This window comes from Onychomys torridus, chromosome 16 (genome assembly GCF_903995425.1).
Source record: "Onychomys torridus chromosome 16, mOncTor1.1, whole genome shotgun sequence".
NCBI lineage: Eukaryota > Metazoa > Chordata > Mammalia > Rodentia > Cricetidae > Onychomys > Onychomys torridus.
Genome location: NC_050458.1, coordinates 20,606,256 through 20,624,117, shown reverse-complemented (window position 1 = coordinate 20,624,117; position 17,862 = coordinate 20,606,256). Strand labels below are relative to the sequence as shown.

General features: G+C 39.4%; 1 protein-coding gene across 1 annotated transcript in view; it reads right to left on the bottom strand.

The window, feature by feature from the left end:
- Window positions 1–1,305: 1,305 nt before the first annotated feature.
- Colec10 (collectin subfamily member 10) overlaps window positions 1,306–17,862 on the bottom strand; it is a 40,318-nt gene continuing 23,761 nt past the window's right edge. Inside the window, exons 3-6 of the mRNA XM_036207642.1 lie at window positions 15,864–15,935; window positions 5,574–5,627; window positions 3,996–4,091; window positions 1,306–1,697 (exon numbers count right to left, since the gene is read on the bottom strand). Coding sequence (XP_036063535.1) covers window positions 1,306–1,697; window positions 3,996–4,091; window positions 5,574–5,627; window positions 15,864–15,935 — 614 coding nt within the window. The remainder of the gene's footprint in view (window positions 1,698–3,995; window positions 4,092–5,573; window positions 5,628–15,863; window positions 15,936–17,862) is intronic.

Sequence of the window (17,862 nt, the reverse complement as noted above, 5' to 3'; positions counted from 1 at the left end):
GTTGAGGTGAACTGAATAAGGCATTCATGGGAGACCTGACTCTGATGTCATCATTTCCTAATGACACCTGGCGCAATTAGAACTTTCCCCAGAGACGGAAATGGAAAGTTCACAATTTGGCTAGCAGAATTTGGAGGTCTTAAAATCTAGGCTAGATATTGATTAATTGTCAACACTTAAAAATACGGAGTTACAAAGTTGCAGCTGTCTGACTTCTGTTCAAATGTCAGGACACTGGATTGCAGCAATGCTGGGTCCTGTGTGGCGGCAACTGCAGTAGTTAAGGAATACCTAATTCCTTCAAAGAGCAGGCTGTGCTTAGTGGATAAGGGGCCTCACTCCTTCCAATTCATCTATTTATGCCTTATATCTGGACTCTGTAGGACATGGGTTTGTGACTCTTTTCGAATTTACTGAACTAATGTCAGTAAATCCCATCTCTCAACCTGTTAGTCACGGGCGACGTCATGAACAGATGGCTTAAGGAGAACATATGCTGTTGATCTGTTCCTCTTATGTCATTAACTACTTTGCCAACATTTTAAACAATCGAATCATGTGTCACAACCTGTAAGTGGAGCATCAGTTTAGAAGAAGATAAGCTGGAGATTTGTTCAACTATTTATTTTCAAATGCCAGACGGAAAGCTGCTTTGAGGTTTGATCTGCAGCTAAAGGTAGCCTGCTGCCAACTCGGTAAATAAGGATTCTATATACATTACAAATGTTGTGCCTGGCATATAGCCCTGTGATGTCAAAACTATAGGCAGGGCACCTCCAGCAACATTCATTTATAGAGAGTGAAAGGCCCACCCCCATGAAATTTTTCCAGGAGTAACATATTTGATGGAAGGGGGAGGGGCCTTGGAGGTGGTAGCACTTAAATTTAACTCTTTGAGAGTTTTCTGAAGGCTTCACTCCACCCCCCTCAATATAGAGAACTATATTGAAGGTGAGGAATGTTTACATGAATACATTTATGAAAAAAATGGAGCCATTAATAGCAAGGGGCAATTTAACAAAAGGACTATAACATGTGTTGTTTAGGAACAACCCTCTCCTTCCCTGTTTTGAGTTCTAGAGCCTTCTTTCCATTAAGTTAGAAGGGTAAAGAGAAAGATCCTCAAGAATGTACTAAGCAAACAGTATGTCACATAAAATTGTCACAATTGACAAAGAAGAAGAGGATAGTGGATACAGGACTCTTAGGCCACACAGTGGATAAAGGAATGTAATTAGAAAGGGCAAAGGTGGATAAAACTGTTGGGGGGCCTAAGAGAAGATTGACTGTGCAGCATGCGGGAGATTATCTCTTCTTTTTGACAAACTCACAGACGAAATACATGGTAAGATGGCACTCTGTGTCGTTCCACCTGCCGGAGCTCAGCATCTCCACACAGTCCTCATGGCCATAGGGGTCACTAGGCTCTCCCTCTTTCCAGTTGCTGTAGTTCTGCAATGGGCTATTGTCTGTGAACACATAATGCCCTTCCCTCTCAAGGTCATTCACCCCGATGAACACTCGGAAGAAGCCACTCTTGGCGATGTAGTCAGCAAGAAGAGTGTTAATGACCTCATCCTTAGGCATGGCTAGCATTCCTCCCCGGATCCTGCAGTGGGTCAGGGATTCCCTGTAGTTCTTCTCCTCCTGCACGATGTAATAGAATTTCTCCTCCGTTTCCCGGATCCCTGCTATGACTGAAGGGAGGAAAGAATATCATTAACACGTCTCAAGAAAAGAAGAAGCAAATACCTATATAATATTGTCAGATCTCAATGCACTTACTCAGCATTCAAGAGCTGTTTTGCATGGTCATAAGGAAGTAGTCAGTCACTCCTTTCCTTTCTTCTGTGCCTGTCTGTTTATCAAGTGAAAACAAAAGTCTACCATCTGCCCTCCTTCCCCTTCCTCCTTAGCTTCCCACACATCTGTCCATTAGCAGCCCTGGTAACAAAGCCCAATTAACAAGAGCTGTTACCATAGCATCGCAGTATTTTTTTAATCTAGCTGATGTTGCAGGTATGCTTGTCCCCCTTTCTTCTATATTCACATTTTTCATGCCTGGGAAGACACTGCTTTTTTTTAGATCTCAGAGAAAATGTGTTTTATATATAAATTTTCCAATGCCCCTTGCTGGACATGGAGTTGTCTATATTCCCATTGTCCCTTCCAATCTGCTGTCTGCTTGTGTGTATCTTCCCTTGAACTGGGAACTGTCGTGAGGTCGGTGCTCATGTCTGACACTCTTCAGTCCAGTGCCTGGAACAGCCCAAGACATGACAAATGCTTACTAAAAGCAAATAAAGTAGACAGTCTAGGAATAATAAAAATGTTTGTCCACTTCAGGTTGAGTTTCTAGGATACGGACATACACAATGATTGAGATTATCCACACAGCTGTAAGTGAAACTTAGCTATGGACTCAGTTTCAAGATACAACTAGGCACTGAAAATCAACTTCAACTCATAATATGTTCTTTGTGCTTTTGGTTTCATTTTTGGGGTCTTTAGCTTCACCAAGAAATTTGTGGTCACTGAAATTCTATAACTTTTGGTTCTGATGTGTTCGTGATTGTCTGAGTCATGTAAGATATAGAATTCTATTTTTAAATTACACACACACACACACACACACACACACACACACACAGACACACACGCACACACATAAATATACATATAAATACATTGTGTCTCTCTATGTATAGACCATGCTATGTGAGGGTGCCCATTGAAGTCAGATGTGGTGTCAGATCCTCTGGAAATGGAGTTACAGGCAGCTGTAAACTGCTTGACCTGAGTGTTAGGAACTGAACTGGGATCTTCTGAAAGAGCAGTACAAGCCCTTAACTGCTGAGCCATCTTCTCCAGCCCCAAGTTACAGAATCTTATCTATGACTTAACAACTAGAACTTAAAACCAATTAAGTTGCTTAGTTAAGCTTTAGTATATCCTAGGCCTCTATCATTACATGTTGACTCTGAACACAAGATGGCATTTGTGTGCTTCCGCTAATGTGCAACACATACATCTAGATTACACTAAGTGAAAGTCTAGCCATGACAGTCACTGCATCAGTTCCTTCAATAAAACTGTCTCAGCATTGCCCTTTCCAAGTTGAAGACTTTACTGCTGTTTAGTGTGGGAAAACAGACAAGGGGTGAGAAAAACGGTCAAGTTGAAAAATTTATAGACACACATAAGACCTGCAATGAATGTATTTTTGGTAGAGGAGTAAAGAAAACCCTACTCGGCTATCTGTATCCTCGGGCATGGCATTTTCCAGGCTTTGGTTAACTCACAGCATTGCAACATAATAATGAAAAACACTAAATGCTATATTGTTAGTAGTTATGTGCTATCCCAGGACTCAAGGAAGCGGCCTTGGTTCTGTTCATATTTTCTAAGGTGCTGTTTCTATTTGACTCTGTCTCTCTTTATTCTGTTGGCACAGCTTGCCCAACTCTGCTCTTTTCTTCTTCCCCTTGGTAGACCAGCCTGACTTTATTTTAAGATTAGAAGCCATCTTGTTACAAGGTCAAAATAAGTTCATTCCCATTTTCTCTAAACTTGGATTTGACCAGGCCTTGACTCATTTTCTGGAATTTGACGTTCCACATCTTATATACCCTAACCTACACCCTGATAAGCTAAGATGTTCTGCCACATTTCTGTGTAACCAAAAACCCTTGGAAACCCCCTACCGTTGTAGTGTGGAGGGTATATAAGCCCTACTTCTTCCTATGTTCAATGCTATTTTCTCAAACCCCTCTTTAGGGAGATAGCCCTGTCAGACAGAAAATAAAACTTACTTAATTTGAACAAAGAATTTAAGTAATAGTCTTTACTCTTGTTCAGTGGAATTAATACCACATGCATATAATTGATTCTGTGCAGTGAAATAAAAAATATTGAATTCTGAGAGGACAATCAATATTTTGGGAGGCTTTTGAACTATGATACTTTGCTTGACTCAAGGCATTTCCTATGTTTACCATTCTTGATGAACTTCATAGATGTCTTAAGACGAGCAACACTAATATCCAGTTGTCCAACCACTTTCCGGTATCTCCCACAGTCGCAGATGGTACCTGGTAAATGCAAAAGCTATGCGTTCACACTGAAGAATATGAAAACCCACTGGAGAGAACCATTTCTCTTCTCAGTGTTTTCCATGTTTTCTACCGTTTTCTAGCTCGGGTACATCTTTGTATGAACCACCAAGTGTTTACCTTTTCATTTAAAACACAGTTTCTATTTTATTTTATCTTTAAGAATTCATAAAGCGTTCTTTAGAAATTGTTCAGAATGAGTTTTAAAAAATACAACTCTAAATAGTTTTATAAAGAATGAATGAGACAAACCACTGTGTACACACGGTGGGCCACTTGGCATTTTTGTTGAGTCCAGAAACGGTCTGCCCAATTTCAGAAGAAACTTTTTACAGCTTCCTTAAAACATATTTGCAGCCAGGCCTCTCTCCTGGTACTGCATTATTCACGAGCTCACACAGCTCTCCCAAGATAGAAGAAACTTTTCATGATTCAATCACATGTTAACTCTGATTATCCATGTAAAGTAAAGCTGTCAAGTTTCAAAGACTACATTTAAATACTGGGAATAGATGCAGTTCAATTTTAAAGGGCAGCCGTCCAGTTTATGGGGTAGCTATTATTTTAATTTGTTGTGCGGCTTCCTTTATTCACTCTGCTTTCTAACTGCCTCGTGTTACAATGAGGAGGAGCAGATCAAAGAACATGGTGGTGAATTCAAATGATTCTCTTTTATTTCTGTGTAATGGTGGCTGTGTATAGCTTTCCATTTCTTTACTACATGGCACTATGATAAATTAATCTAATTTTATTAGCCAATTGAAAAAATACCCTGTTCTTTAATTGATCCATGTACACAGATAAACACACGGAATACAAGGTAGTTCTTTGAATGGGTCTTCATTAGACCACTGTGAATAGAAACGACTGGAATTCTCCCCAAACTACCTACTGCATTTCTTCATAACAAAGATTACAAGTTGAGTTCTCTGAGGACTCCCCCAGCTCCTTTTTGTCCAGAGTTGAGGAGGAACTCAGGGCCTTGCACTTGCTAGGCAAGTGCTCTACCACTGAGCTAAATGCCCAACCCCATCCCCCAGCTCTTGAAGCCAAGTTGCCTTAAAGGATCAGCACAGCAGGGCAACCACAGGCTAGCATTTTGCTCAGATGCTCAGGACACAAAACATGGCTCTTGATGTAGCTTCTGGTGTGGATTTTCCTCTTGGTTCCAGACACTGTCCTCTGCTCCCTGATTTGGTAGGCTTACTTTTCATCAGGAGTTTGACAGGGATGGAATGTGCCCTCATTTCCTGCCCCAGGGCTTGGGAAGTCACAAGTGGGAAGACAGGAAGTTCTTTTCTTCCATGTCCTTTATCCCTTGGAAATAAGGTTGAATGCATAGAAAGGGTTTTTTTGCTTTGTTTTGTTTTGTTTGTTTGTTTTACAGTGTAGTTTTGAGCTGGACACATTTGGAGTGGTGTCAGAAATCAATGAAAAACAAAATGAGCATATCATTCCTACCTGCTTTGCCTTTTTCTCCTGGAATCCCTAGCAGACCCTTTTCCCCCTTGTCACCTAAATAAAAAACAGCAAAAAGGCACAATAAATATATAGTGAGTAGTTTCAAGCTGACAACACATCGTGTATCTCTAAAACCAGAGGAAACAGCTCCCAAAGTTTTATTTTCATAATCTCCAACTAATACCCCTTGCTTTTTATAACTGATTTGCTTTGGGTTACTCACAGGCACAGATAATCAGGTGAATCACAGTTTATTTAGGTTGATTGCTGAAATTCCTGCAGGATATGTAAAGAACATTTGAATTTGCGGTACTTATCTCACTTACAATACGGCCTTGGCCTTAGCAACAAGGCCAATACAATGTGCAGCATGGTTTTAATTTTGAAAACACAATTTCTTTGCAAATCTGTATCCACTATTTACTACATTGAGCTGCCTGTAGTTATTATTTTCCAAGTCATTCTAGGTGACTTCGACCTTGGGTTAAAAAAAAAAAAAGTAGCACAGATTTCTTTTTCAGATGAATTCAACAAATTTTTGCTGTTTACTTTGTGCAAGACGAACAGCTAGATACTTGGAGAAAATATACAGGGGGACAAGATTAAACCTTGGACTTCAAAGCATTGACAGTTTTTAGTCAAGAAGTAACACATGCAAATAACTGCTCTGCAAAGTCATATCATATTAGACTGAAATGTCAACCTTGGTAATTCTTCTTTCTGTTCTCCTTTTCATGGGACCATTATCTTACCCATTCAGAGGCTTCCAAAAAATAATTCTTAAAGAAGCCGGCTTTTTGAAATGAGAGAAAGAAAAAAATAAAGATAAAAAAAACTTCAAAATAACTCCTGAAGCCCACATCAGACACAATAATTGAAAGGAAAAGTTTTTGATTTACAAAAGAAAATGTTTGGTCGAGGTTCTTGAAGATCAAAAGAGAAGACATTGAGAGGAGCGAAATAAAGCTTCATGCTTCAGTGGTGATCTGGCAGTATAAGAAAATAAATTATGAAGGGTAAACACAGGCTGAAGGTCATCCAGGCTGAAGGAGCAGAGTCCTAGCTGGATAAGAAGTAAGGGATTGCAGGGAGTTGGGCTTATGATCTAGTAGGACAAAGTAAAGGACAATGCTGTCAACACTGATATTCTGCTTGATGTCATCTGTCCCATGGCCACTGTACAGCCTATGGGGTTCCTTATGTCATTTGCTCTGAGGGTGTCACTCATTATTCTCACCTTTGTCTATTGAATGTTTCTCACTGAGAGATTCTTATACATCGAAGAAAGTAATTTCACTGGGATCCTATAGATTTCCCAAGCTTTTCTAGACTGATCTGTGTAGACGCTTTCTTTACAGTGATGTCAGACACTTAAGTGCTTGCCTAACAGAAGCAAAGAGGCTCCTGATCTCCAGAGTGCTGTTTATTGCCTTTATTTTACAACTGAAGGAACTGGGGTTCATGGAGGCAAATAATATGCTCAGTGTTTTGAATGGCAGTGTTGATATTCAAATCCAACCATTTCTGGCTCCCCAGTTCACAATGCCTCACAGATAAGTTGGCCCATGATTTAATGAAGGAAATTAAAGAGAAAATGTTATCAAAGTGAAATAGGTAAAGTACAGAAAGACAAAGACCTCATGATCTTACTTATATATGGAACAAAATGTCAGGTTTGTAGACTTAGACAGTGGGATAATCGCTAGCAGATACTGGAGAGGGTAGGATCAAGGAGGAGTAGGGGAAGGTTGGTTCAGGAGAATAAAGTTAGAATTAATAGGAGCAAGCCCTGGTGTTCTGTTGCACAACTGGCTGACTATTGTTGACAGTCACAGATTCTCTGCTTCCAAATGGCTGGAGGAGATCTTGACTGTTTCACCACAAAAGGAACAATAAGTGTTTGAGGTGATAGCCATGCTAACTCCATCGGATTATTTCACGGTGTACATATATGTATCAGAGTATCATACCCCTTAAATGTGTATAATGATGTCAGTTAAGAATAAAATACAGAACATTTCTGAAAGAAACAGTACTCTTTGCCATAAAAAAATCACTTAAGAAACCAGGAATGAGTTTTTAGGAGATCCAAAGTCACCATCACTTAGCACAATAGTTCTGTGAGTGTGGGATTAATATTTTAAATTCTTATAATTTATATTTTGTTTGCACTTAAAACTCTTTCAAATTGATGTGGATTGAGCATGGATCCTAATTCTGTTGTATTACCTCTTCTGGTCTCATAAAAGACATAAAATAAATAGAGTGAACAATAATCTCCTCTTCCTGGCTGTTTTGACTTCCATAGTTGCAGCCCCCTATGCTCAACCATAGTCCAAAATTATTAAATGGAAACTCCAGAAATAAGTGATACATGAGTTTAAATTACATACTACTCTGAGTAGCATAAAACATCTCATTTTTTTTTTCCTGGACTATGAATCTTCCATTTGGATTGTTTCCACCCTGTATATGCTACCCATCCATTAGTTAGATAGGTAGACTGCCACATTAAAATGTTTTAAAATAACTTTTATGTGGCATCATGATCCCTTGTTACAGTGCCTGTGTATTTGGCTCTCTTAGCTCATATTTGACATCACATCATCTTACATTCTCACAAGAGGGTACACAGTGCAATCAATATATTTTGAATGGAAGAAAAAAAGGAGAAACTACATTCACACAAACTTTCTCAGAATATACTGTGATAATGTTTCTCATTTAAATTAGTGTTGTTAATCTCTTATTTTACATGACTTACAAATTAAATGTCATCATAAGAATATATGAATCAGGAACAAATTCATAATATATAAAGGCTCTGGATTATTATCCACAGCTTTAGTGTCCACGGCAAATCTTGGATGTTTCTGTCAGGAATAAGGAAGGTCAGTATTTGCTTTGGAAGAATGATGGGCTTTTAAGGAAATAAAAACACAGCAGAGAACAAGGAGATTGACACCATGATGTACTAACATTTCAAAATAAATAGAAAGCTTGGTAGGTGGTCAGAACAGGAAAAGCCTCCCCTCCCCCCATGAATTGCAGCAGAAAAGGCTGCATGGAAATGCCAGTCTGGCCCGATCTTTGTGTGGGAGTGGTGTAGCAGGAATCTTAAAGGTATGTATTAATAAAATTAAACCTGAGGCCAGTTATTGGGGAGAATGCTGTAAGAGCAGAGAAGCAGAACAAGCCATAGCTACCTCACCTCGCCAATTCCTCAGCTGATCCTGTTTCCTCAGACTGGAAGCCTCTGAGTCATTACCCAAATGAATCTTAGCTGAACTGCTTCTTGAAAGCCTAAATGCTTAACCATCTAAAAGCTTCTAGTTTCTGATCTTCACGCCTTATATACCTTTCTGCTATCACACCCTGGCAGAAGTGAGTCACCATGCCTGGCTGTATCCTTGAACACACAGACATTCAGGTAGATCTCTGCCTCTGGAATGCTAGGATTAAAGGCGTTTGCTACCACTATCCTCTATGTTTAATATTGTGGCTGTTCTGTTCTCTGACCCCAGATAAGTTTATTAGGGTGCACAATATTTCGGGGAACACAACACCACCACAGACTGGCTTCTTGAACCCACATGTGGCTTTTCTTTTAAGAAGCTGAAAGCACTGTGACTGTTTTTCAGTGCTTTGACATACAGTTCTTTCCTTCTGTGACAAATTGGAAGACAAACCAGTGCAAGTCCAAGGGTTCGAATCCTGAACCTGCTGCTTTGTGGACAGGCTGCTGAATTTCCTTAAGTCTGTATTTTTCCATCTCCTAAACGGGAATCATGATACCTAAAATGATGATGTCATTAGGGGAGTAAATGAAGCAATCCTGTCTTATAATGGAATCCACACTGGCCTCCATTCAGAGGATGGTGGCAAACCTAAACCACAGGTCAGCTAAGTGCTGTGTTCTCAGCTCCCTTACAGAGTATTCGGGTTTTGTATATCTATCTTTCCAAAACTAATTATGATTTCAAGTCACCCACAAAACTTTATTTGGGCCTGTGAGTGGGAATATGTCTATAACAAGTGTCTTAAGTAAAGAATTAGAGGTCATAGTCAGAGGAACAAAAAGAAATCAGAATGCTTGCAGTGTGAAAGGATTATTGGCCTTAAGTAAAAACATTTATTTTGCCATGAGATTGGATTTACCTATACTAAATCATTCTTATTTCTTATTCCTAAAATGAAATATTGACGTCTGGAAAGCTACCTTAACCATGCAGGTGACAGCCTTAAGGTCAGCCTAGAAGGGAAGTGGAGATTGATCTAAGTCCATGAAAAACGTAGGAGGGCCATGGCCAAATGAGGACAATAAATTTCCAAGTGCTGATTAGAAATGAAATTAACCAAGGTGAGCCCAAACACTGCATCTCCATTTTTCTTAAGACTTGCTTATAAATTTTGATGGCACATCTCTATAGGGGAGGGAATTCGGGGCGTCCATGGTGGAGCTGGTTCTGTAGAAAAGTGTTGCTTAAAGGAATTGAGTAGGAAAATCAGGCTACCTTGTAGAAAAGAGCGTGTTTTATTATTCAGTTTTACCCATACCCATGTAGACCTGTGAACATGCATGTGTGGGTAAACGTGTGTGTTTCTGGGTATGAAACCCAGAGCTTGTGCATGCTAGGCAAGCTTGCTACATTGAGCTACATCTGCAGCCCAGTTTTCTGCATTCTTGATACAAAAAAATTATTAAAAAGGTTTTATTGTGTTGTAGGAAAGGTAAAATTACTGTCCTCAGTTGGTTTACAGGTGTACACACACACACACACACACACACACACACACACACTTTGTGGGTGTAGGCATATTTATGTGTGTGAGTATGGTGTATGTACACCTGTACGTGTGAGTATGTGTATGTGTGTGCTTGCAGAAGCCAGAAGAGGACATTGAATGCCCTGTCCTCCTATCATTCCTTGATTTTTTTTTTCTTTCAGACTGGGTCTCTCACTAGACCTAGAACCTTACTGGTGACCAGCAAGTCCCTGGGATCCTCTTGTCCCCACTTCCCTTCTCTTCTCCACAACTCTATGATGACAGGTGCCAATCAATTGCCACGCCATTTTTTAAAATTGGTCTTCAGGATTTGAACCCAGGTCCTTGGCTTCTTCAGCAAGTACTCTTACCTACCATGTTATCTGTCTAACACCTTGCTTATTTGTTGTAAGTCAGCTGACCCAGTAAGTATTTTGTTCATGTTGTACCCACAGAAGGAAATTCTACAGGGGTGAATGAGAAAATCAGGCCTGTCAGTGAGTACAGTCACAGAGGCATACTCTGAGTGCTGCATACCTGAGTGGTGAAGGGAGAATGAACCTGAAGGAGGAAAGTTTCATTAACACATCAACATTTCTGGAAGTCCATCCATTTGGGGCTTAGTGAGCCACACTAGAGATGTGCCACTCTTCCTCATCTCTGTCATTTACTACTGAGTTTCTTAAAGTGTGGGTTGTGACCACGTTTGGGGTAACATAAGTAAATGTAGATGTCATGGAAAAACTTGGCAGGAATAAAAGGTTTCTGAGAACGCCAAGAGCAAAAGCTAATTCGACCTGGGGCCTGGGCGTGGATCTCGGCATCCGCTTCCATCAGTCATTGGATGAGAGTTCTACAACAGTTAGGGAGCTCTGGGAGTCCAGTGGGCAAGAAAGAGGAGGGACTGTATGAGTGAGAATTGTTGAGACCATGATTGGAAAAAATCACAGGACAAATGGCCAAGCTAGTGGAAGCACATGAACTATGAACCAATAGCTGAGGAGCCCCAACTGGATCAGGCCCTCTGGGTAAGTGAGACAATTGAATAGCTTGAACTGTTAGGAAGTCCCCCAGGCAGTGGGACCAGGACCTGTCCTTAGTGCATGAGCTGGCTGTTTGGAACCTGGGGCCTATGCTGGCACTTTGCTCAGCCTGGGTGAATGGAGGAGGGGACTGGACCTGCCTGGACTGAATCTACCAGGCTACGCTGAATCCCCAGGAGAGTCCTTGCCCTGGAGGAGATGGGAATGGGGGATGGGTTGGGGAGAGGGCTGGGGGGAGGAGGGAGGACAGGAGAATCCGTGGCTGATATATAAAATTGAATTAAATCATAAAATTAAAAAAAGTTAATTCGAAATTAATGATATAACGAATCTGATGTGTTTGTGGCAGAGGTCACCCATGTTGCAGCCCACGACTTCACTGCACCCTTGTTTCTGAGCATACAGCATGCACACTTTGCATAGTGTGTGTTGTCATGTTACACAACATGGCTGAACTCTGTCTGAAATACCTTGCTTTAGACTCAAAATGACTGTATACTATGGGTGTTAGTGTTTTTCGTGTATATACAAAGTTATGTAAACAGAGTGTTTCAGCTATGGAAAACAAAGACCACATTTGTCTACTGTCATTCCCTAGCAGGTAAATATCAATGTAGTGTAGCTTTTGATTGTGTAGTGTTAGAGGGTTCGATATTTAAAATTGCTGTTTGAATTGCTGGCTTGAGTTTCACAAAATATCATTAAGTAAATTTTGGCTTGGGATTTGGACAGAATTCTCAACAATTTCTGAAATGACCCTAGACATACTTCGGCCATTTGAATTATATGTTTATGCAAAACAGCAAGTACTTTTACACACTGAGACAACTCAGTGGCTCAATTATTAATTTTGAATCATAAATATCTAACTAACCCAGTTCTATTTAGTGATGGGCTGCTGATATTCTATTGAAAATTGGTATCAACCATTTGGATGTTTCTGGATTCTATTCATTTCCATTGGTTTGTTTCTTTTAATATTATCTCCACACTATAATTTTACAGTAAGTATTTTAATTTAGTAATTTGTGTCTTCCAACACTGTTTATTTTATTATATGACTCTCTGAGTATTATTAGTACTTTTCATTTACACATACATTTTACATTAGCTTATTGATTTTTCAAAAGAATATTTCTGAGATTTTGGTCAAAAAGGTATTGAATATAAAGATCATGTCTGGGGGCACTGGCATATAAATAACATAGAGTTTCATAATCTGTACAACTTTGTTTCTATTTCTCCAGTATCCTTTAATTACACTACCATTGTGTTGTGTTTACTGTGGAGAGCTTATCTAAGTTTTACTAGATTGATTCCTGGGTACATAATAACCTTGATACTATGATAAATAGTATTATTTTAATTTCATCACTCTTATGTAGAAATCAAATTGATTTTTTTTGTTTATTTGACATCCTAAAAATCTTATCTGTACAGATATCTCATCTGCAGCTTATTAGAATTTTTTGGTTCTGCAATAAATCATCTACATATAATGAATCTCAGTTTATGTTCTACTCTCGTGATTTCTAGTTCTTTTTCTTGAATTTGTGCTATGGGTAGAAGCTCATGAGAAATGTTGGTTAGAGTTTGTGCTAGGGAACTATACTAATCTTGTTACCAATCTCGAGAGAGACATTTTCATTTTTTTTAATCACTGAATGTTTTTAAATAATTTTTTGTTATTTATATTCTCCTCTTGATCAAGTATTTCCTTGTACACTTAGTTTGCTATGTTAAAAAACACAAATTGGTATATGTTTAATTAAAGTATTTTGAAATTTTCTGGAGTTATAACTAAAAATATGGAGCGTTATCCCAGGCCTCCTTCTTTGGCAGTTTTTCAGAATCAGCTGAGTCTGAGCAACTTTCTGTTCACATCTCAGATTCTTAATGTTGCCTTCTCCTGTATATGAACTGGTGAGTACCCTAGGAGAAGAGTCACACAGAATACACAACATTAGTGTGATCCCTTCTGCTCCAGAGGATGGCTGTCATACTCCAATTAATTTGGACAATTCTCTCAAATATTCTTCAAATATATGTATGCTTATTTCTTTTAAACCTAGCCAGTTATAATTTTCAGAAAGATTAGCCTGATACAGGCTGTAGCCTCTTGCTCAGGACTTGTTTCATTATTAACTATATTACTGTGCTTCCATCCTTGCAACTTGTTATTGATAAGATACACATGTTCAGATTATCAGCACATTTGAGAACACAATCTGGTAAATCCTTTGCCACGTCGTACCTGAGATGTCTGATCTGGAAAACTCCTGATTCTCTCTGGCCCTATGTTTGTCAAACATTTTTTTTTCCCTAACTTGTCGGTGTCTCCACATTTCTTATGCTGAATACCGCTGGGCACAGTCAGTACTTCTGTTTCATGACTGGTATTGACCTGCACAGTAGGCGGTGGGAGTATTCTTGGAAGTCATTCCTTCATTGTGCTTGTTAGTAATAACTTGACTGATTATGAAAGTAACTTCAAACTACATAAACGTATCACCTTAAGTCCAAACTAAATGTTTTTCTCCACTTAAGCCCATCTTAATTCACTCCCTGAATACTTGTGTCCACTCCCAAACCATCCAACACAAGAAGGATGATAGAAGGAAGTTAGAGCTGGAGATAGTGGGGTGGTCTTAACCCATGCTTCGTCAGTGGTAATATCACTTCAGGAGTGCAAATGGCTTCGGGGTTGAAAGAGGGATGTACCTTAATATTTATAAATATATTACATCCATCTATATCTATATGTATGTATACATGTGTGCATGTTATGCTTGTTGGAGGGGCATTTTTAAAAAAACTGAGTATCACTACTTCAGCTGACAGAGATGCAATGTCTTAATTTACAAATTTTACCAGGACATATGGTCATGTAAACCATGCTAGGCTGCCACCCAGGGTTTGGGGAAGGGCCTGTGCAAATGAAGAGTTCTGAAGCCAACACTCCTCAGCTTTTGATAAAACCACCTGACTCGGGCTACAGCAGGCTGTCTGCACTGTGTAGAGCTAGTGTGTAGCTTTCCCCAGCTGTGAGGACTTCAACCAGTGGTGAATAGACAAGAGAGATGCCCATCCATGTATTCGAATGCAGCTGAAGGGAAACCCTTAAGGGACGAAGTGGAGAAGAATTGGGGGAGAGGAGGAGACAAGAGGAAATACAGAGCCTCCAGGTGGGACTAAAAGCCACAGTCTCAGTTCAGGTTCCACTCTGGCAACCTAACTCTAAGAATTCAGTGCTTCTAGGAGCCCCCCAAAACAGATCAAGCCATACAACGGTCACACAGGAGCTTGGTCCTGCCTCAACTTGATGTGCCATGCTTTGTTGATGCCAATGGGAAGCCTGTCCCTTTCTGAATGGAGACAGAGGAGGACTTGATGGGGGGTGGGTATAGAAAGGAGGTAGGGGGGGCAGGCCGGGAGGAGAGGAGGGAGGGGAAACTGTGATCAGTATGTAAAATAAATTTTAAAAATTAATTAAAAAAAGAAACTTAAAAAAAAAAAAAAAGAATCCAGTGCTGAGCACCATGAGGTACTTGATCAATTATTCAAAGGCTCAAATATTTATGAATTATGGAGAGTATATACAGGGTGAATAATCATAACATTCGTGGTACTGAGCGTCTTCCAATCTGAACATTTGTAGGACTACTTCTTCCGTTTTCTCTCAAATGTCTTTATCTGCTGCATAGGAACACGTTGTTGTTCCTCAAGACCTATTTCTCTTTCTCCCCATATCAACCTTATTTCTCTTTCCCCTCTGGTGCATTGACTGCTCATGTTGTTCAGGCTTATAATTCTTCTTGAGAAAAATCTTATCTTTCTGAACGATCTCTGAACTGTTGGCAACGCTTGCTGATTATCCTTCAGCTTTGTGTTTCCAATGGAACAATGCCTGCATATGAATTACTGCATATGAGAACAATTGGGACTTGTTACCACTGTGAGGCTTTATGACAAGAGGGCAGGGAAGGGGAGATAAGGGAATAAGGAGCAACTATGTGTTTTCTAATATTGAGGTTGCACTTATGGCAGAATATATTAGAAATGGTGAGCATTTTTGTATATACTTCAGTTTCTTGTCCTACTAATATATTATGGAGACAATATTATTAATTCCTCTACTTTATACTTGTCTACATTGTGTTTTATGAGTAATCATGACAGTTTTTGAATCACAGTGTGATTGGGTTTTAGCAAGGGTTAATAGCTAGCAGTAGATCCAGGGACAGAATTCAATATAGAGCCTTCCAGAACTTTATGCTTGACTCTGTTTTGAAATCTTGCTTAAATTTGCTCCGTGTCTTTCTGGTTTTGAGCTATGAGAGCTTGCTTGTGTAAGACTCAAGTTAGGGAGACAGAAAAAACACCATTTTTTGTTTGTTTAAAGGAAAGAAAAGCCATCTTTTATGACATAATGTGTTCACCTTGCTTTTATTTGAACTGGAAAATGACATGGCCAACTTACCCTTCTTGCCAATGGGGCCAGACTTGCCAATATTGCCCTGGGCTCCCATATCACCCAGCTCTCCTTTTACTCCTGAAAAACAAAGCAAGTCATTATTATAGTATGAGGCTTTTTCTTTCCTTTAAGGATGTGACTAACATGATCTTTAATTCAAAGAAATATATACATACATATACATCTATCTATCTATCTATCTATCTATCTATCTATCTATCTATCTATCTATCAAGACCTAATTGGATGGTTAACTTTGTCAACAGTTAGGTTGACCTGCAGACATATCTGTCTTGGTCATATTCATTGAGGTGGGAAGACCCATTCATCGTAGGTAGAAGCATTCCTGGGTTTGGGTCTTAGACTGTAAACACACACATAAAAGAAAAGAAGGAGGTGGGTAGACACACTTGCATCCCTTGTTTTCTGTTCCTGATTGTGGTTGCTATGTGTACGATCCCTCAAGCGTCCACTGCTGTGGCTTTCTACCTGTGATGGACTGTAACACAAAACCAGAAGCACTTTCCCCTTTAAGTTGCTTTTTTTTTTTTTTTTCAGAGCATTTTATAGTACTGGGAAATGAAAGCAAGACACTAACATGTATCTTATACTATATATACTATGTTTAAACAGAGTCAGACACTATCTATTCATTGAAATGTGAGTAATTTTGACAATTCTGAGTATGTTAGTATTAGAACATTTACTTCAGCAATATTCTCAGGAGAGGATTTGTGAAAGAAAGGGTAACTAGGCAGCGGAGCTTGTTTTTAGATAAGTTCACCTTTAGATACATTTCTGGCTTTGCTTTAGGATTGATTTCTCTCTGTGCTTTCAAACAAGATTTGACAGTTATAGCTACTTCAAAACAAAGAAGGGAATGTGTAGCCATAAAATCTGGTGAGGAAAGAGACACCAGAAATTGTCTTGCTGAAGTTCTGTTGCTCGTTTTTGTCTTTTGAGACAGCATCTGGCACTGTAGCCAAGATTGGCTTGGAGTTCACTGTGGGTGCCAGGTTGGTCTCAAATACAGTGGTTCCACCTCCAGCCTCCTGAATGATGGGATTGCATATGTGACCCATCACAGCTTGCTTTATTGCTAAGCTTGTAATCCTAAAACTCATCCCTACAATATTCTAAAGTTGTTTGCTTGCTTTTAAAAATAAAAATAATGTCAAAAATGATAAAAATGAGTATGCTGGCATACACCTTTAATCTTAGTCCTCGGGAGGCAGAGGCAGACAGATCTTTATGAGTTGGAGGCCAGCCTGAATCAACAGAGCAAATTTCAAACCAGCCAAGGCTACATAGCAAGAACTCTCATAAAAAAAAAATAAAAAAATAGCATAAAGCAAAACAAAAGAAAAAAACCGCACAACCTGATAAATAAGTAACAGGAAGTGATAATATAAAAAACATTTACTAGTTACAAATTGGTTTCGTGAGAATAACTTAGCAACTGACATGAGAACTTTCAGAATGAGCTTAAATCAGTCTTTCTCAGATTGAGGTTCTGGGGGTTTAAGGGTATTTTAAATTATTCAAAAATTTAAAATGAGTGGTCCATGGGAACCATTTGGTGAGTGGAGGAAGAACTCAGGTGTTTGGAAGATACATGGTGGCAACCTAGAAGCTTTTTAATTGTTATTTAGCTTTAGTAATGTTTAATCTTGGGTTGATTCATTAAAGCATCCAAATAGCTACTGTGTTACCACTGTCTGCTGTGCTTCTGCTCCCTACAGGACCCGTCATCGCCCTGTTATGTCATGTTCTATTATAAGGAAAGAGGAGTAAAGAAATACAGAGACTGGGAAAAGATGAGTCCTTCAAAGGACCAGGCAGCTCTTTCTACGAACACAGCTATGTTTCCTATAACTCACCATCTTATATTTTCTCTGAGACTGCTACTCCCTGCACCACAGAGTGTGAACCCTCCTGACCAGCTTTAATGATATAGTTTGAGAAATACGACGAAGTCTAGCCATTAGGCAAGCTCATAGGAGCC